Below are 16637 nucleotides of genomic sequence, written 5' to 3'. Positions count from 1 at the left end.
ATATAATCATGGCATGTCCTGAGCTGGAAGGGACACACAGGGATCACCGAGCCCTATCCCTGCCCAGATACCCCAACAACCCCCCTGTGCATCCCTGGAGCAGTGTCCAAAGGCTCCTGGAGCTCCGGCAGCCTTGGGCCGTGCCCATTCCCTGGGGAGCCCGGGCACCCTCTGGGGGAACCAGAACCTTCCCTGATCTCCAGCCAAAACCTCCCTGACACAGCTCCAGCTGTTCCCTCGGGTACTCGCTGGTTTTCCTCCCTGCCTGGACATTCCCTGTGCCCATTCTGTACCCACCTGCTGGGCAGGGGACACAATTCAAAGTGCGGGGTGGTGACATGGTATGGGAGAGTGTGGGGGTGCTTTTCCCTCTTTCCTTCCACCTTCTTTTCCCTTTCCCTTTCCCTTTCCCTTTCCCTTTCCCTTTCCCTTTCCCTTTCCCTTTCCCTTTCCCTTTCCCTTTCCCTTTCCCTTTCCCTTTCCCTTTCCCTTTCCTTTTCCCTCTTTCCCGTTCCCCTCACGCCGCAGTGTCCAGGTTGCCCCCGTTCCCCGGGCAGCCGTGCCGTGCCGCCCCGCCGGGGTCCTCCCCGCCGCCCGGGGGCGCTGCAGCCGCGGCCGCGCCGCTCCGGCCGCTTTCCGGTTCCCGCGTTGCCGCTCCCGGTTCCGGCCGCCCGAGGATGGAGGCGCGCGTGGCGCAGTCCGCGGCGAGGCTGGCGCGGCAGGTGCGGGGCCGGGCCGGGCGGGACGGGACAGGACAGGACAGGACAGCCGGGCACGGCACCGCACGGACCGGGACAGCCCCGACCGGCACAGCCGAGGGGCGCAGGTGGCGGGCGAGCCCCGCGAGCGCTCCCCGGTACCGAAGCCCGCGCAGTGCCGGCAGCCCCGGGCGGGTGGCTGGGCCCCGCAGGAGCGGGAGGTCTGTCTGGGAAGGGAAGGCGGAGAACGGGCAGGTCTGAAGCGCTTCCTGGGCTGCTCCCGTCGGTGCCGGACCGAGGGCTGGTCTCCATTGCTGCCCCGTCTCACACCCAGGGCGGGATCGCGGCCGCGTTCCGAAAAAGCTTCCCGAGCAGTCAGCAGAACCGGGTGTCAGCGCCCCGGTGCCGTGTGGGGCGTGCTCTGGCCGGGCAGGGATCACCCGGCGGGTCCGGGAGCCCTGGGCAGCCGGGGAGGGATGCTCCCCCTGTATGCTGGCACGCTGGTGAACAGCTTACTGCAGCCACAAGGTGCTTAGGCTGGGAAAAGATGGTGACAACCCTCTGCCTTTTCAGTGACCATAGTAATAAAAAATTGAACTGCCAGGACAGAACTGCAGGTGTCGATGGCCTCCCCCGTTCCCAGGTATCTGTCCTGTTCGATTACTGGTTCTGACAGTAGAGTGCAGAGTACTTTTGACTTCTCCAGGGTCACTTCTCACACCTTGCCCATTGCCTCAGGAGCATCTAGCTGAGAGCTCCTGGACTTTAGCCTTTGGGTTCTTGCCTGCCATACTTGTCGGCTCTTGAGCAACTTTTGAGCGTGTTTCCTGCTCACAGATATATGACAGGCAATGAGATAATAAATCTGGCAGTTGAATCTCTGCAGCTCCTTCTTGCCTTTGATTTTCCCTTTCTCCTTTGTTGCTGCTAGGAGAGGAAGGACATCATCTCAGGTATTCTGGCAAGGTGCTCTCCCTTTGCTGTCACTGCTGTTTGGTCTGTAGTCCCTAAGCAGGTTCCAGGCACTGGAAGCAGAGCAGGAGTGTTCAGCTCCGACTCCAGGAGGCCATGCAGAATTACTGACCCTCACTGTGCGTGTCACTCCCAGCCACATACTCCCTGTTTGCAGCTGCAGCATGCCCTGGAGCCTGTGGGGAGCCTGCAGGAAAATAACCCAACAAAGAGCAAGCAGTGTGTGCTCAGCTGGCTCAGCAGGGCTTGGCAGAGTAGGAGTAGAGATAAAACTGAGCGGGACATGCAGACGGGAAAGAAGAGAGGTGTTCTGCTCCCTTTGCCATGCTCTCTCAGGCCATTTTCTCTCCTCCATGATTTTTTTCTTTTGATGGAGAAAAGCTCTGTCACATTAAAGCCCAGAGACAGAAGCCTGTGCAAGTTTGCTGTTACCCAGCTGCTCAAGTAGGGTTCTTGGAAGACAGTCTTACATGCTAAGGAAAAATGTAAGGATGATTTTGGTCCTTTGAAAAAGCTGTAGTTTTTTTGTGTTCACAGGTGAGGGGAAGATTTCTAGTACTGAGCTGAGCAAAGAGCCCTTGGAGATGTCAGCATGGCCTCATGTAATTCCCACAGCTCCTCATGAGGTGGTCATCAGGTATGACCCTTTACTTAGACTGTGCAGGTAGAATAAACCAGGAGGTGACACCTCCTGACCTGAGCAGCAGCTTTTCCCTTCCTTTTCTCAGTCACACATCTTTTAGATCAGAGGTATATTGGCATTGTCCCCCTTCCTCACTTGGATGGTACCATGAGAGAGGAGCTGTTTCAAGGTTTAGCTGTAGTTTTGTAGAGTAGATTGTTTTTTAGGAAGAATGTAGCATTCATATCCTTTCAAAAACATCTAGCATTCACAGATCTTTGCTAGAGAATTAACTTTATCACAGGGGGCTGTGGTGAGAGGCATTTCTGATGTAAACATCTGAAGACCTTTTTTCCAGGCAAGCTCAGCAACATGGTTATGGGTGTGGGGGTCACAGACTCATGGCATACCTCCAGTTGGCAGAGACCCATGGATCACCAAGTCCACCTCCCAACTCCTTACAGGACTACCTAAAACTAAACCACATTGTTAAGAGCATATTTCAGATGCTCCTTGAAACCTGACAGGGTTGGTGCCACAACCACTTCCCAGGAGAGCCTGTTTCAGTGCACCAGCACCCTCCCAGTGAAGAACCTTCCCCTGACACAGCTGCATTTCATTTTCCTGTCTCCTGTCACTGCTCTCCAGAGAGAGGAGAGTGCTGAATGGTGTTCCCAGAACAGGGGTGCCCCATTGCCAGTCTGGAGATGAAAGCTGTGCTCAGCTGTGTGGCTGTCTCAGCCCCATCAGTTCTGGAACCCAGTGTAAGCATTGCTGAGTTCAGGCTTTTCTGCTGGGTCCTTTTGAATGAAGACTTCATTTCATCATCTTTATAAGCTGTTGATGAGCACAATAAAAGGGAGACTGAAATGGCAGCAGCAGCACTGGGGTAGGCAGCTGGGCCACCATGGTGAAACCTTTTGCTCTCAATTCACACTCGAGTAACAACATAAGGACTGCTGCTGGAAATGCCTGAAGAGGGAGAACCCTAAACAGGAGAGACAAATGTGACAGTCTGGGCTTGGCCACATCTCAAATGGGGCCATCCTGAATGCCTCCAGGTGCCAGTGCTGGGAATTTGCTGGTTTGATGCAGTCATGGGAAAAAAGTAGATGAGACTTGTTGAACTGTGGCAGTATTTTAGAGGCTTTTATCTCCTGGCCAAATCCAAGTGATTACAGTCACCCTGTAAAAGAGCTCTTTGGGCCAGATATCTGCCCAGGGGTGGGTGATTTGGGCACTGTGGTTCTGGCTTCTGAGCATGCTCATGGACAAACCTCTTTCCTTGTCCTCACCTGTAGTGTAACAGTATGGAAAGAAGCTCCAGTAGGTTACTGGTCATGTCACCTCCTGTGAGTCCTCCCTTGGGTGGCCAGAGGTGTGTGTGATTATGTTGGAAAATCCAACTCAGATTCCTTTTTGGTAAAGCTTGTCAGTGGTACTGAAATAACCCAGTTATAACTTGAGGGGAATCTTTTAATGCAGGAAGAACACTTGTGAGCTGTTTGTCGTCTTGGACGTGCAGGGATTTTAGTTTCAAAAGCAGAACGTGATTTTCTGGTTCTGGAGAATGTTTGCCTTCGATGCAGAACTCTCTTTGGGGTCTTGGAGGCCTGTCCTGAAGCTGGTGACTTAGAGGGAAGATAGTACTGTGTGGACACAGAATTTACAGATTATGTGATATTAGGGCCTGAAGATACCTTTGTACTTATGTTTAAAGCACATTCTAGGCTTGGGGGGTGAGTTATGTATGTCACTGCCCTGATGTTTATAGCAATAATGGCACTGAAACTTACAGTGACACAGCTGTGAAAACACAGTGAAATCTCTTTTGCTGTTTTTTAAGTATAGCAGAATTTACAAATGGGTCTATATATTATGTGAAATGCTACCAGATCAGGCCAGGAAGAAAAGTTGAAAATAAACAAATCTATTTGCTGTTGCTAATGGGGGAAGGTTTGTGTATGTGTGTAAATGAGAGAAAAACTGATTTTTGGGACACCTGTCTTGGGTTTTGAAAAGAAAAGCTGAAATGGGACTATTTGAAGTGAGTTGCTTTTAAGGTACAGCTGTGCTGTTCAGTGTTTTTAGTTGAATAAATGCCAGACCAGAGGATTTGATATAGGTTTAGGTTTTATTCTCAAAGTCCTGTTTCTTCACATCCAAACTGCAGGAAGCAGCATTGTGTTCTCCTCTGTAGCAGAGGAGACCTTGAGGTAACAGAAGTGTGCCATAAACTGAAGCACAACTGAAGACTGACCTCAAAAGTACTGATTTTCAGCTTGGCCCACAAATAGGCCAATCTTAAGATTGTTTTGCCTCAGCCTAGGTCTTTGAGCATGTGCAGTTGGTTACTGCAGCATTCCTGGGAGCTGGTTCAGGTGGACATACAAGACCAAGAGATTCAATGGCCCAATTTTTTTCCTAGTTAAATAGTTTGATTGCTTAAAGAGCAGCAAAGTAAATGAGCCCTTTTTGATAAGGTTTGGTGGCCTACAATAATAGCCTGAGCTGCTTCCTGCTGTGGAAATGCTGGCAGAGGAGAGTCTGGCTGAGGGAGCCAAGGGGATGACAAGCCAGGGTGGGCAGTGCTCACTGCCCACTCCATAGCAGCACCAAGGCCCTCAAACCCTCAGTAGCCTCCAGGATTCTGTGTCAGAGCCAGCTTTGTGGCTCAGGGCACAAAGCCTGTTATGGGGAGGACAAGAGATGGACAACAGAGATGAAACTTCAGCTCTTTGGTTTCTTTAGGGTGTGGGGGGAGGAAGATTCCTGCTCCTTGCAGCAGCTTTGAATCTTTCTGCTGCTGACAGATTGGTCTGAGTTGGGGCTGTGAAGTCTGGTGGGACACAGGGAAGTGTGTTTGGAACACAGGGGCCCTCCTGAAATCCCCAAGTGCTCCTGAATGCCTTGTGTCAATTTTAAGGGAGAATACATACATTTCCTTCCTGGACATGGCAGGAAAGGTTGTGTGGCAAGGTAGAAGCGAGTACACCCTGTAGAAATGGCCCTGTGGAGCAGCACACTACTTCTGGCATTCCTGTCTCTGGGTGGGGTTTGAGCTTGTCTTTCCTCCTCTGAAGCTGTGGCCTGTGAGATGGTGAAACAGGCTAAAAGGAATTTTGAGTCAAATAATTTGATATCTTTGTTAAAGCTGGAGAAAGTGCTTATTTGGGAAATACCTCATTAGCATGGCCTGTTGTCTTTCTTGTACTTCTGTCTTGATATTAGTGAGACTATTTTCTTTTTTAAAGAGTATTTCAGAATCCTTGTTTTTCACACAGCTAGAAACAATCTTCAAATATTATTTGGAATTAATCAGCTTACCTGTCATTGCTGTTACCTTTACAAGGCAAACTAGCACTGTGCCTGAGATCTTGCAGCTCCTCACCCCCTGTCCCCTCTCCAGGAATTGCTGTGTGACAACTCAAATTTCTTTTCAGGAAAACGAGATCAAGTTGTTAAGTGCAGAAATTGAGCGTCTGAAGAACTTTGGGTGCTTGGGAGTCTCCCCGAGTTTGGAAGGGTTGCGAGACGAAAACGCAAAACTCAAGTACCGGTTAAACTTCCTAAAGAAGGTAAGGGAATCAAAAATCATTGCTGGACCTTGTAGATTTTTTTGTTGTCATTAGGACAAGCTAAATAAATGGTGTGAGTTTGTTACAGCTCTGATGTGTGACAGCATGTTTACTCTGTATTCTGACACCTTAATTGGTGGCACATCTGATATTTCTTGGTTCTTTAAACAGAAACCTGTTTTATGGAAGATGTCAGTAGGTCAGTAAGCCCACATGGTCATGTCTGGGGCAGGTTTTGACCAGGTGGCCCAGCTGAGGTCTGTCCCAGGCTCACCAGCACAGGTGTGAGAAGTAAGGCAGCCCTGCAGTCAGGGGAAGGTTTGTGCTGGGAGGTTCAGCAGGAGAATCATGTGATTTTTATGTTGTATACATTGCTCCTGTGCCTGGAGGTGTCAGCCAAATCTGTCAGCTGTGCTTTGCCAGGCAGCCAAGGAGAAAAGTGAGATGTAACAGCTCCTCAGATGTTGGGAATTTAGCCTTCTGGATTTTGGTGGTTTTCTTTTTCAGAGCCTTCAAGAGGAAAGAAGTAAATCAACCAAAAGCATGATTAATATCAACAGCTGTCTCCAGGAGATCTTTGGAGCTGCCATTCAGGCTGCCTACCCAGACTTAGAAAACCCTCCTCTGGTGGTGACACCAAGTCAGCAGCCCAAATTTGGGGACTACCAGTGTAACAGTGCCATGGGCATATCACAGGTAAATGATGTAAATATTCTCAACAAAGAAGCAAAAATGGGGATGTCTTGTCTGTTGGAAGCTAAGGGATAGACAGCACAGTGAGAGTTGTAATATGGGACTTGTTCTGGGCTGAGAATTGAGTGAGTGTTGAATGGCATTTTAAGGGAAGCATTGGCCTTTGCAGAGCTGGCCTTTAAACCCCTCTTCAGGTGCCTGGTATGAGAGAGTTAATGTGTGTGGCACAGAAATTCTGCTTAGTTCATGGGATCTAAATCAAATCAGGATTTAAGTGCTACATTGATTTACTAATGATGTGCAATTAACTACCAATTAGTGAGTTTATGTTTGGAACTGAAAACAGCAAAACAATAAATCACGATTCTAGAGAATTGCAAAATCTTGAGAAACACCTGCATACCTCTAACTGCTCTTCTCTAGTGCCAGGAAGGTGTAATATCCCCACATGTTTGTGTGCACATACCCCCTTCTCACAGGGCAGGTGGCAAAGGGACATTTCCAGCTGCCCCTCTTGGCTCCCATTGCTGTGGGTGCTGTGGTTTCCTCCTGCCCACAGACACACACGGCAGAGCAAAGGGGCCCAGGTGCTGCCCTGTGTGCTCTGATGTGTTTGGATCCCTGTGTCTTACATCCCAAACTGCCCTCCCTGAGCTCCAGCCAGAAGGCACTGGGCATTGTCAGGCCTGGGCGTGCTCAGGACGTGCTTTCTCAGAGCTCAGCCAGATGTGGGTTGCTGCTCATGCACTGCCCTTCATGCTCCTGGCTCAGTCCTTTATTTAGTATATCTTGTTAATTCCCTGGCTACAGGGTGATTGACCAAAGAGGACCCAAACAGAATCAGAGACACTTCAACAGTTGCTCAGCCTGCTCAGTGGGCTGGACTGTGCTGGAAGAAAGAAAGTAGTGTGTTCTTGCTTAGGTGCTGAAGCACCCAAACTTTCAGCACATCGATGCCTTTGGGTGACTAAGTAGACGCTTTGTAATTACAGATCTTTCATTTGGCAATTTAAACAGAAACAACTCCTCTTTTTACACCTCCTGTTGTCAATTAACCTTTATCAACCCATTAGACTGGCAGTTTTGACACTGAACTTGCACTGCCACTCGTGGAGCTCTGCTGTCCCAGGTTGTCCCTGTGCAGTGAGCATGGCTGGGGCAGCAGGGGCACCATACGTGCCAGGCAGCAGGCTCTGGGCTGCAGTGCCAGGCAGAACTGCCCTCCCAGATCCCGTGTGTCCCCTCAGTCTCATTAGCATGTTGTCACTGTGGTGCCACCCTGGGTGACTGCACTGACACTTCCTGACCGCCGCGTTACCCCAATTAACTCGCGGTCAGGATGCTCGAGCAGTCCAGGCTTCCCAGCACGACGTGGCTCACATAACTGGGTGTCTGAACAGTCCCCCTCCAGCCAGGGTTCCAGTTCCAGGCTGTCAGCTGTGCTGGTGAGCAAGGGTTCCTAGTGCTGGCCCTGGCTGAGGAGTTTGTTCCCTGGGCAGGCAGGCTGGAGCTTCACCGTGCTCACACAGGCAGTGTGTCAGCATGGCAGAGCCAGGGGGTGAGAGCAGCAGCTTGGGCACTTTCTTGTCAGCCTTTTTTAGGGGCTTGGCTGTGGTGCAGGTCTTCACAGGGTGTCCCCCAGGCAGAGCTGGATCACGGGTCAGGGTCACTGGGACTGCCAGCAGAGTGGGAAGTGCCCTGCCTGGGGCAGCACTGGTACGTGCCAGGCAGCAGCCTCTCCCTGCAGCCTGCTGATGTGGAAAGGACCCTCACAAATGCCTATTGTTTTCCTGGCAGCTCATTAGCATGTTAATGCTTGGGGTTTCAGCCAGGAGCTCCAACAGGAGTGTGGTTACCATTTCTGGAATGGTTCATGCCTGTAATCTGGTCTAACATGCCCACAATCTGGGTTTGCATTTATTTTTCCTGTAGTTTACACTTTGACTAACACTAAAGCTACTGAGGTTTGCTTTTCTTGCCCTTTTTACGCCTTTGCCATCTTGTAAGAATCCTGTGAGCAGCCCACAGCTAACAGCAATTTTTTTGATGCTCTTTGAAGAAAATTGGGTAGTGCTGGGATTATCTTTGCTTGGGTTGTTGGATTTTATTTATTTATTCACTTATTAATCTATTCACTTATTTATTTATTAAGCTTGAGACTAAGACAGGACTGAAGGCAGTTTGCTTTGGTTGTGTTTAATCATAAATAAGCAGACCTGCTCTGAAACCACACTCAGCATCTGCTGGAGGCACAGTTCAGAACTTCAAATGTGAATGCTGGCAGAGCTGAGGACACCCATGAGACTGATCAACAGGATTGTGAAGCATTGAAGGACTGTGCCAGCTATGTTGATTTTTAAAGGGTTTGTCCCTTTTACTAGCTTAGAAAAACACAAATTTACCAAACCACTTAGCAGGTTTTGTAAAATAGCCTGGGAGATTTTCTTCTGACATATGGACTGCTCTGAGCAGAAGAAGGCGAACGTGTTGGGTCCAGTCAGACTTGTGCTGTGGAGAACTATCTGATCTGTAAAATTGGCTAGAGATGTTTCTCTTTATGTGCATCTCTGTATTATGAAGGACCATGAGGATGCTTCAGTATCTGTGCTGTCTGTTTTGCTCTCTAGAATGTTTCAGAGGACTGAATTTTCCTTGATCTTTGTTGTGTTCCAGATACTGCTCAAAACCAGGGAACAGAAGGTTAGCCCACGAGAAATTGCAGAGAGAATAGTAAAAAATATTCCTGCCAATGAATGCATTGAGAAGGTCGAAATTGCTGGTCCTGGTAAGATAGTTTCATTTTACACACTTTGTATATCTTAAACAAAAAGGGCAGTTACATTGTGAGAGGGAAGCTGAGTTGAGTTCTACTGTTTTGTGCTTTAAAACTGCACTTTCACAGTGGATTGGCTTCTTCTGTCTTGGTGAGCTTTGTAGCACTCAGACTTGTGCAGCAGCAGAGAATCTACTTCTATATTAAAACTGGCAGGTATGATCACGAGCCCTTTAATTAGCAATTTGTCCACTGATCCTTAAGGGAGCAGCTTTTCCTCTTTCAATATTGGTGATGGGAATCAAGCCATAGTCATGAAATCACAGCAAAAATGGACAGCCCTTCTTGCTGTTGCTTGCAGGGTGAGAAGACCTTGTCCTCTCAGAATTGAGAAGCTGGAGTAGCATGGAGGTTATTAATTGCTGCATTTGTTTTGTCCCTGTGACCCAGGAAAAATACAAGGACTCATATTCCTTAGGGCTTCAGCATAAACACAAAAATCCCATGGCACAGGGATAGGCTAGAGCTTGTTCACTGGCTCTGTGAAGCAGGAGAAATAAGACAGTGTCATACAGTGAGCATAAATTATCCCAGATGAAACTATATGTTTTAGGATATTAATTTTTAATAAATGCTAAAGCAGGATTTGGTTTTGCATTCTGGAAACAAAATTACTTATTTTCTCACAAAAAAATTGTTTCTATAAATTGACTGATGAGTGACAGTGTACAAAAAGGAGTTATGTCAATGGTGTAGCTTGCAGCATCTGACTCCTGCAGTAAAGGCTGTAGTGATGTGAACAGACTCTTCTAATCTGGGAACAGAAATTGTCTTCAAGTGACAGCTTTGTTGTCCTGTGACTGAAAAATGTTTTGTCAAGCTGACTTCGTGTGCTCTTGTGCTTGATGCATGAAAACACAAATCCAGGAGGGAAGAAAACAAAAAACAATCTGAGGCACTTCTGCAGCCCCAGCACTCACTGCTGTTTTTTTCCTGCAAAGGTTTTATCAATGTCCACTTGAGAAAGGATTTTGTGTCGAAGCACCTGAGCAGTTTATTGATCAATGGAGTTCAACCACCAGCTATTGGCAAAAGGAAAAAGGTACAGCAGTAAGCACACAGCCATCTTGCTACAGGGGAGATGTTCTGGACTGCAGTATCTTTGAAATTCCCCGCTGAAGGGATGTGCTGAGCAGGTGTCCATGTCAGCAGGGTGTTAGAGCAGAGTATGTGGGATGTGGCATAGGAAGCAGGGGCCATGGGGTAGATCACTTGTACTTGCTGGGGGTTGTGCCCAGGTCAGTCTGGGAGTGATCCCTGACCCTCAGCTGGGCTGCACAATGCCCACTCTGATGTTCCTGCTGAGGGTCAGCAGAGGAGATTCTCCTTCCCGCTGCTCCCCCTAACAAAACCCAGATCAAACACATGAAGGTGTGGGAATGGCCTTTTATTCCTGTGTTCCTTTGGTCCTGTGCCCAAGGTGGTGGTGGATTTTTCCTCCCCTAACATTGCAAAGGAGATGCACGTTGGCCACCTGCGCTCCACCATCATCGGGGAGAGCATGTGCCGCCTCTTCGAGTTCGTGGGTTATGACGTTCTCAGGTGAGGCTCTGGCTGGGTGTGGTGGGCTTGTTGGGCTGTTTGTGCAGTCCTGTCTGTCTGTTCTGCTCTGTATTGGTCTTAGTTCATAAGCACAAAGCAAATAACCCTTTATGGGTAGTAGATACTAAGCAGTGGAAGTGTAGCAGGGATAGGAATCAAGGTGAGCAGCAGCTTCAGTGCAGTGAAATTGGGGAGCTTGTCTGGGCTGGGTTTCTGGTATTATGTGTGTTTCTTTTAGAATATATATTTTAAAAATGTGTGTATCTTAAAGCATATGTTTAAGGGATCATTAATGTCCTCTTCAATTGCTTCAAGGTTGAACCATTTAGGAGATTGGGGCACCCAGTTTGGAATGCTCATTGCTCACCTCCAGGACAAATTTCCAGATTACTTAAGTGTTTCTCCTCCCATTGGGGATCTCCAAGCATTTTACAAGGTATGTGTAGCAAAGCAGATTGCGAAGCTTTACAAATTGAAGCATAGTTTTGGAGAAATGAAAGAATTAAGTCACTGTTAGGAGATTATTGTGATAACCAGCCATGGGGTGATGAATTGTGGTATCTGGTATTGAACTGTCTGTGTGGGGCATGATCAAAGGCCTTTGTAAGCACACACACTGCCTTTCTGTCTGAGATGAGCATATTGGAGAGCCTGTTCTGTGTGGTGGTTTGTTTCAGGGGAGAAAGCAGTGCTTTTCCATGTGTTTCCCTGCAGGAATCCAAGCAGAGGTTTGACACAGAGGAGGAGTTTAAGAAGCGAGCTTACCAATGTGTGGTGCTGCTGCAGAGCAAAAACCCCGACTTCATTAAAGCCTGGAATCTCATCTGCGACGTGTCACGCAGAGGTGACTTCACACATCTGGAATCATGTCTCACATGTACAACAGTGTGGCTTTCCTCACTTTATGGCTGAGCACACCCTTCTGTTTTCCCTTGAAAATCACTGCCACACTGCTGAGAGCAGCTGAAAGCAAAAAGCCAGTACAACCAAAGTACTGGGCTGTCTTAAGTGGAGACTTGCAGCTAAATCTTTTGTCTCCTGAGTCCTAGTCTGATGCCTTGACCAAGAGGTGGATAATACTTTTTGGGTCTTGCTGTACCCACTGCAAAACATGCCACCGATTCCCACTATGTGCCTTTAATGTAAGTATTATGTTCTTTTTCCCTCAAGAATTCCAGAAAATCTACAACTGTTTGGACATCACAATCATAGAGAGAGGGGAATCCTTCTACCATGAGATGATGAAAGACATTGTGAAAGAATTTGAAGATAAAGGTAAGGCTTTTGGTGTCAGGTCAGAAACTCTGCAGCTGTGAGGATGAGCATGGTGACCTCAGTCCTATTCAGCAGGGTTTAGGGCTGATGCTTTTCAATTTGCATCTTCCCCACGTTTGCTTTTTTCCTCAGCCACGTTTCCTAAAAGGACATTTTGTGGCTTTTCCTCATTCCAGAAGGCCTGAATCTGTCTTGCTGATATCAAAAGCAGTTGGTCTGTGATATTTGTAGGCAGTAGCACAGGGTACTACTGGAATTTATTGTATTCTGAGTAAATAGTCAAGGAGGAATATATGACAGACTTCCCAGTCTTAGTGTTGTGACTGTGGGAACTTTGTCTGAGAAATCTCTGTGAAGACAGTGGGATTTTGGGATCATGTTGACTTTGAAACAGGCAAGAAGCCAAATGCAGCATAAAAAGTCTCTGGTTTTATGTGTTCCTGTCTGGATTTTGCAGTTTTTGAGTCTCACCATCTGAAGTGTTCTGACTGTCTCACCTCAGAAAGACTCTGTGCAGAGTCCTCATCATACCTCTGTAGAGTTTCTGTTGCCTTTAATGCCATATTTTGTGATGGCTTTGTGGCTGTACAGGCAGATCTGGATGCAAATGATGTTAGTTTTTTAATTAGGTCTTTCCTGGTAAGGCCACATTTGTGCAGATCTGCTTCCTTCTGCATAGTTCTGGAAGAGCTGTACAGAATGGGACTTGTGTTGACAAGGGAGTTCTCCTGTAGGTATTTTCATATTTTTGATTATGTGAGGAGTGTGTGGCCTTTTCTTCCTGGGAGCAGCAGGGAGGGGAGGTGTTGCTGCTGGCCCAGAGGCTCCCTGGTGTGGCTCAGCACAGAATGTTTTTCATGCTTTGGCAGGGTTTGTCCAGGTTGATGATGGCAGGAAGGTCGTGTTCGTGCCGGGTTTCCCAGTGCCGCTGACAATCATGAAATCAGACGGAGGTTACACCTATGACACATCAGACCTGGCTGCTCTGAAGCACAGGCTGTGTGAAGAGAAGGGTGACATCCTCATCTACGTTGTTGATAGTGGCCAGGTGAGTTCAGCACCCTCTGCTGTATCTGGTTGTGCTGGTCAGCACAAAGTGTGTGAAGTGATGGATGCAGCAGTAACACAGGTAGAACACCACAGGGTCTTCTGTGTGATTGGTATATTTACTCCTTATCTGAGCAGTGATGAGAATTTGCCAGTTGCTACTTCTGTAGAGCTGGAAAACTCTTGAAAAGGTCGAACTTTTCAAAGCAGAATTTGTCTGTGGAACTGGAAACACTTTTAAGTCTTATTGTGAGAGCATTGTTGTGAATAGGATAAAGCTATGAAGAAACTGCACCTGGAGGAGTGGATTGAGAACCAGTTGTTGGTGTTTTATTTTCTTGCAGTCTGTGCATCTCCAAACAGTGTTTGCAGCTGGACAGATGATTGGCTGGTATGATCCCAAAGTCACCAGAGTGACCCATGCTGCCTTTGGAGTGGTGCTGGGAGAAGACAAGTAAGTGTCTGGGTGTACTTTCTCCTCTATCTTTACCTTGGAGAGAAAGCTTGAGTGAATGCAGGAGATTTGCTCTCATTCATTGACAAGTATGTATGTGGCACACCAAAAAAAACCCAAAAGAAAGCACTGGTTCCTGTGCTGTTACTTGTAACTGTGTCATGATGTGGTGTGTCATTGTCCTTGATCCTCAGTCACTGCTGCTGTGGTCACATTCCCTCTCGAGCCTGGCTCCTGCTGCCTGGCACTTGGATTGGCTGGTGGAAGCTCATGTGGTACTGGGAGATGGCAGTGGTCAAGGCCATGATTTTCATTACTTTCTACCTCCATAGTAGATGAAACAAAAGTTGGGAAAAGTCTGGTGCTGGTAATTGTGTGCTGCTTAATGCCTGGAACTGGACAGTTCTCACTGTTGAGTCCTTCCTGGCCATTCCTGCTGACCACACTGGGGGTGCTCTCAGTTTTGGAGCTGTCCATGTGATGGCAATTCCTTCAATACAAAATGATTTGCCACGTGCTTTTTTCCTAACCTTGCTGGGCACTAAGGGAGAGGGTGGAAGTGTTTTGCCTCTTTGCAGGTGGTCATTTTGGCTGTGTGTTTTCAGGAAGAAGTTCAAGACTCGTTCAGGGGACACGGTGCGTCTTATAGACCTGCTGGAGGAAGGACTGAAACGAGCCATGGACAAGCTGAAAGACAAGGAACGGGACAAGGTAGTTGTGACAGATTGCTTCTGTCCTGAGAACTTCCCAGATGTGTTCACAGACTTATGCTCTCTGCATTGCTTCATGAGATTTCTGTCTTGCTGCCTGCAGAGAACTGGATAGTGTGGGACGTGGAATGTAACAGAAAGACCAAACTCTGTCCAAGCACAGGGTGAGGCAGTGGAATTGGGAAGAGTAGTGTAGGGGGAAGGGAAAAGTCCCTTTTCAAACAGGAACACAAGTAAGCAGGTAACCTTGAAAATCTCCAAAGGGCTCATAGGAGTCAGACACAAAGTGCTTTGCCCTGCTGGCACTGTTCCAGCAGAGAGGGGTCTGTAAGTGTTTGGATTGACCAAAATGCTCCATAAGGGTAGGAGGACCAATATTTGTTCAATGTACATGTAAGAAGCAGGAGCAGAGCACATCACACCTGGCAGGTTGTGGGGCACAGAGGTCTGTGGGCTGTCAGAAGAATGAGTCAGCCCTAACCTGGGCAGGGCTGTGGTGCCTGTGGATTGCAGGAGAAGCGAGGGATGTATGTGGGGTTTTCTGGTACCCTGAGGCAGAGAGATGTGTGTGAACTGAGCACCACATGGGTAAATGCCCTCAGCAGCCTGGGCTCTCCTCCTGAGCCCTGCTGACAGGCCAGGGCTGTGCACTGTGCTTCATTCTTCCTCTTGACTCTTGCCTTTTGCAAATTGCACCAGGTCCTGACGCCAGAAGAGCTGAAAGCTGCCCAGACATCCGTGGCTTTTGGATGCATTAAATATGCAGATCTGTCCCACAACAGGCTCAATGATTACGTGTTCTCCTTTGACAAGATGCTGGATGACCGAGGGAACACAGCTGCCTATCTGCTCTATGCCTTCACACGCATCAGGTGAGTGGGGTGCAGGGTGCTGCAGGAGCTGGTGCTGGTGCTCTCTGCAGCTGTGCCACAAAGGGACACGTGGGCAAAGGGGTGACAGTCACATCAGTGCCCTTGGGGGTGTTGGGTAAGAGAAGCCAGCTACACTGCTATGCACCATGGACAAGGTTTTATTTGTCATTGCACACGATGTGTCCAGTGCCACCCGAAATGGCTCCTCTGTGTGACACACTGCCCAGGGAGGGAACTGTGGGAGTTCCTGGGAAGCAGAGGATTTAGGTGGTTGGAAAAGGATGCATCTGTGTTCCAGCAGCTGCTCAGCTCAGGTATTGCCACGCCCCAGTTTTTCTGGCACCCTGAGCCCTGCTTTGCTTGGCAGTATCAGCTGTCCTTGCTGATGTAGGTGCCTAGAGCCCATCCCTCCCTGTTCCTCTGCAGTGTCCTGGATGGAGGGCTGACTGTCCTCTTTGGCCTAGTCACCCAGGACTGGGCAGGGGAGGCCATCAGCCCTGAGGCAGGCCAGACAGGCTGTCAGGCTGGCCCTGGGCAGGCTGGGCAGTGGGAGCCTCACAAGCAGCCTCTGTTCTGGACCATTCCAGGGCCATTGCTCGCCTGGCCAACATCGATGAGCAGATGCTGCGGAAGGCAGCCAGGGAGGAGGTGCTTGTCCTTGACCATGAGAAGGAGTGGAAACTGGGCAAGTGCATCCTGAGGTTTCCTGAGATCCTGCAGAAGATCCTGGAGGACTTGTTATTGCACACACTCTGTGACTACCTGTATGAGCTGGCCACCACCTTCACCGAGTTCTACGACAGCTGCTACTGCGTGGAGAAGGACAGGCAGACTGGTGAGTGTTGGCCCTGGGCTGCTGTGTGTGCCTGTGTCACATCCTGTGGTCACATCCAGCTCCAGGGTGTTACCCTGTGTTGGAAAGGCTGTTGTCACACTGCTGTGTCCATGTGGGAGGATTGACAGAGACTGGCAGAGCCATGTTATGACTGAGCAGGAAGGCTGAGTAGAGCTGGGAGCAGCCAGGCACCTGGGAACAGGAGGGGTGGTCAATCTGCCTGGCTTAGGGAGAGCAGGAAGGGTTCCATGTGCCAGTCCAGGGCCTGGTTTTGGGTGGAGGGGCTTCCCCTGGGGAAGGTACTGTTGTTCTGAGCAGCTACTCCAGCTCCTCTGTCTGTGTTTTCCAGGCCAGATTGTGAAGGTGAACATGTGGAGGCTGCTGCTGTGCGAAGCCACTGCCACCGTCATGGCCAAGGGATTCGACATCCTGGGCATTAAGCCTGTGCAGAGGATGTAGCAGGTCCCTGTGGAATGACAATAAAGGGAGTAAACAACTGCAGTTCT

At 48.8% G+C, this 16637-nt stretch overlaps 1 protein-coding gene across 2 annotated transcripts; it reads left to right on the top strand.

The window, feature by feature from the left end:
- Nucleotides 1–656: 656 nt before the first annotated feature.
- RARS1 (arginyl-tRNA synthetase 1) lies at nucleotides 657–16630 on the top strand. Of its 2 annotated transcripts, XM_030957287.1 has the most exons (16): nucleotides 657–722; nucleotides 2208–2307; nucleotides 5736–5870; nucleotides 6378–6566; nucleotides 9237–9348; nucleotides 10338–10438; nucleotides 10817–10938; nucleotides 11254–11374; nucleotides 11653–11782; nucleotides 12109–12213; nucleotides 13083–13261; nucleotides 13605–13714; nucleotides 14320–14425; nucleotides 15124–15296; nucleotides 15884–16131; nucleotides 16481–16630. In XM_030957287.1, exons 4-16 carry the CDS (start codon nucleotides 6414–6416, stop codon nucleotides 16588–16590), a joined length of 1770 nt encoding a protein of 589 aa, XP_030813147.1. In that variant the 5' UTR covers nucleotides 657–722; nucleotides 2208–2307; nucleotides 5736–5870; nucleotides 6378–6413; the 3' UTR covers nucleotides 16591–16630. The 2 variants fall into 2 exon arrangements, with proteins under 2 accessions (XP_030813147.1, XP_030813146.1); XM_030957286.1 differs by lacking the exon at nucleotides 2208–2307 and having other exon boundaries at nucleotides 660–722.
- The last annotated feature ends 7 nt before the right edge of the window (nucleotides 16631–16637 follow it).

Source organism: Camarhynchus parvulus, chromosome 13 (genome assembly GCF_901933205.1).
Source record: "Camarhynchus parvulus chromosome 13, STF_HiC, whole genome shotgun sequence".
Taxonomy (NCBI): Eukaryota; Metazoa; Chordata; class Aves; order Passeriformes; family Thraupidae; genus Camarhynchus; species Camarhynchus parvulus.
The sequence above is the reverse complement of the archived record's forward strand: the minus strand, read 5'-3'. Positions and strand labels throughout refer to the sequence as shown.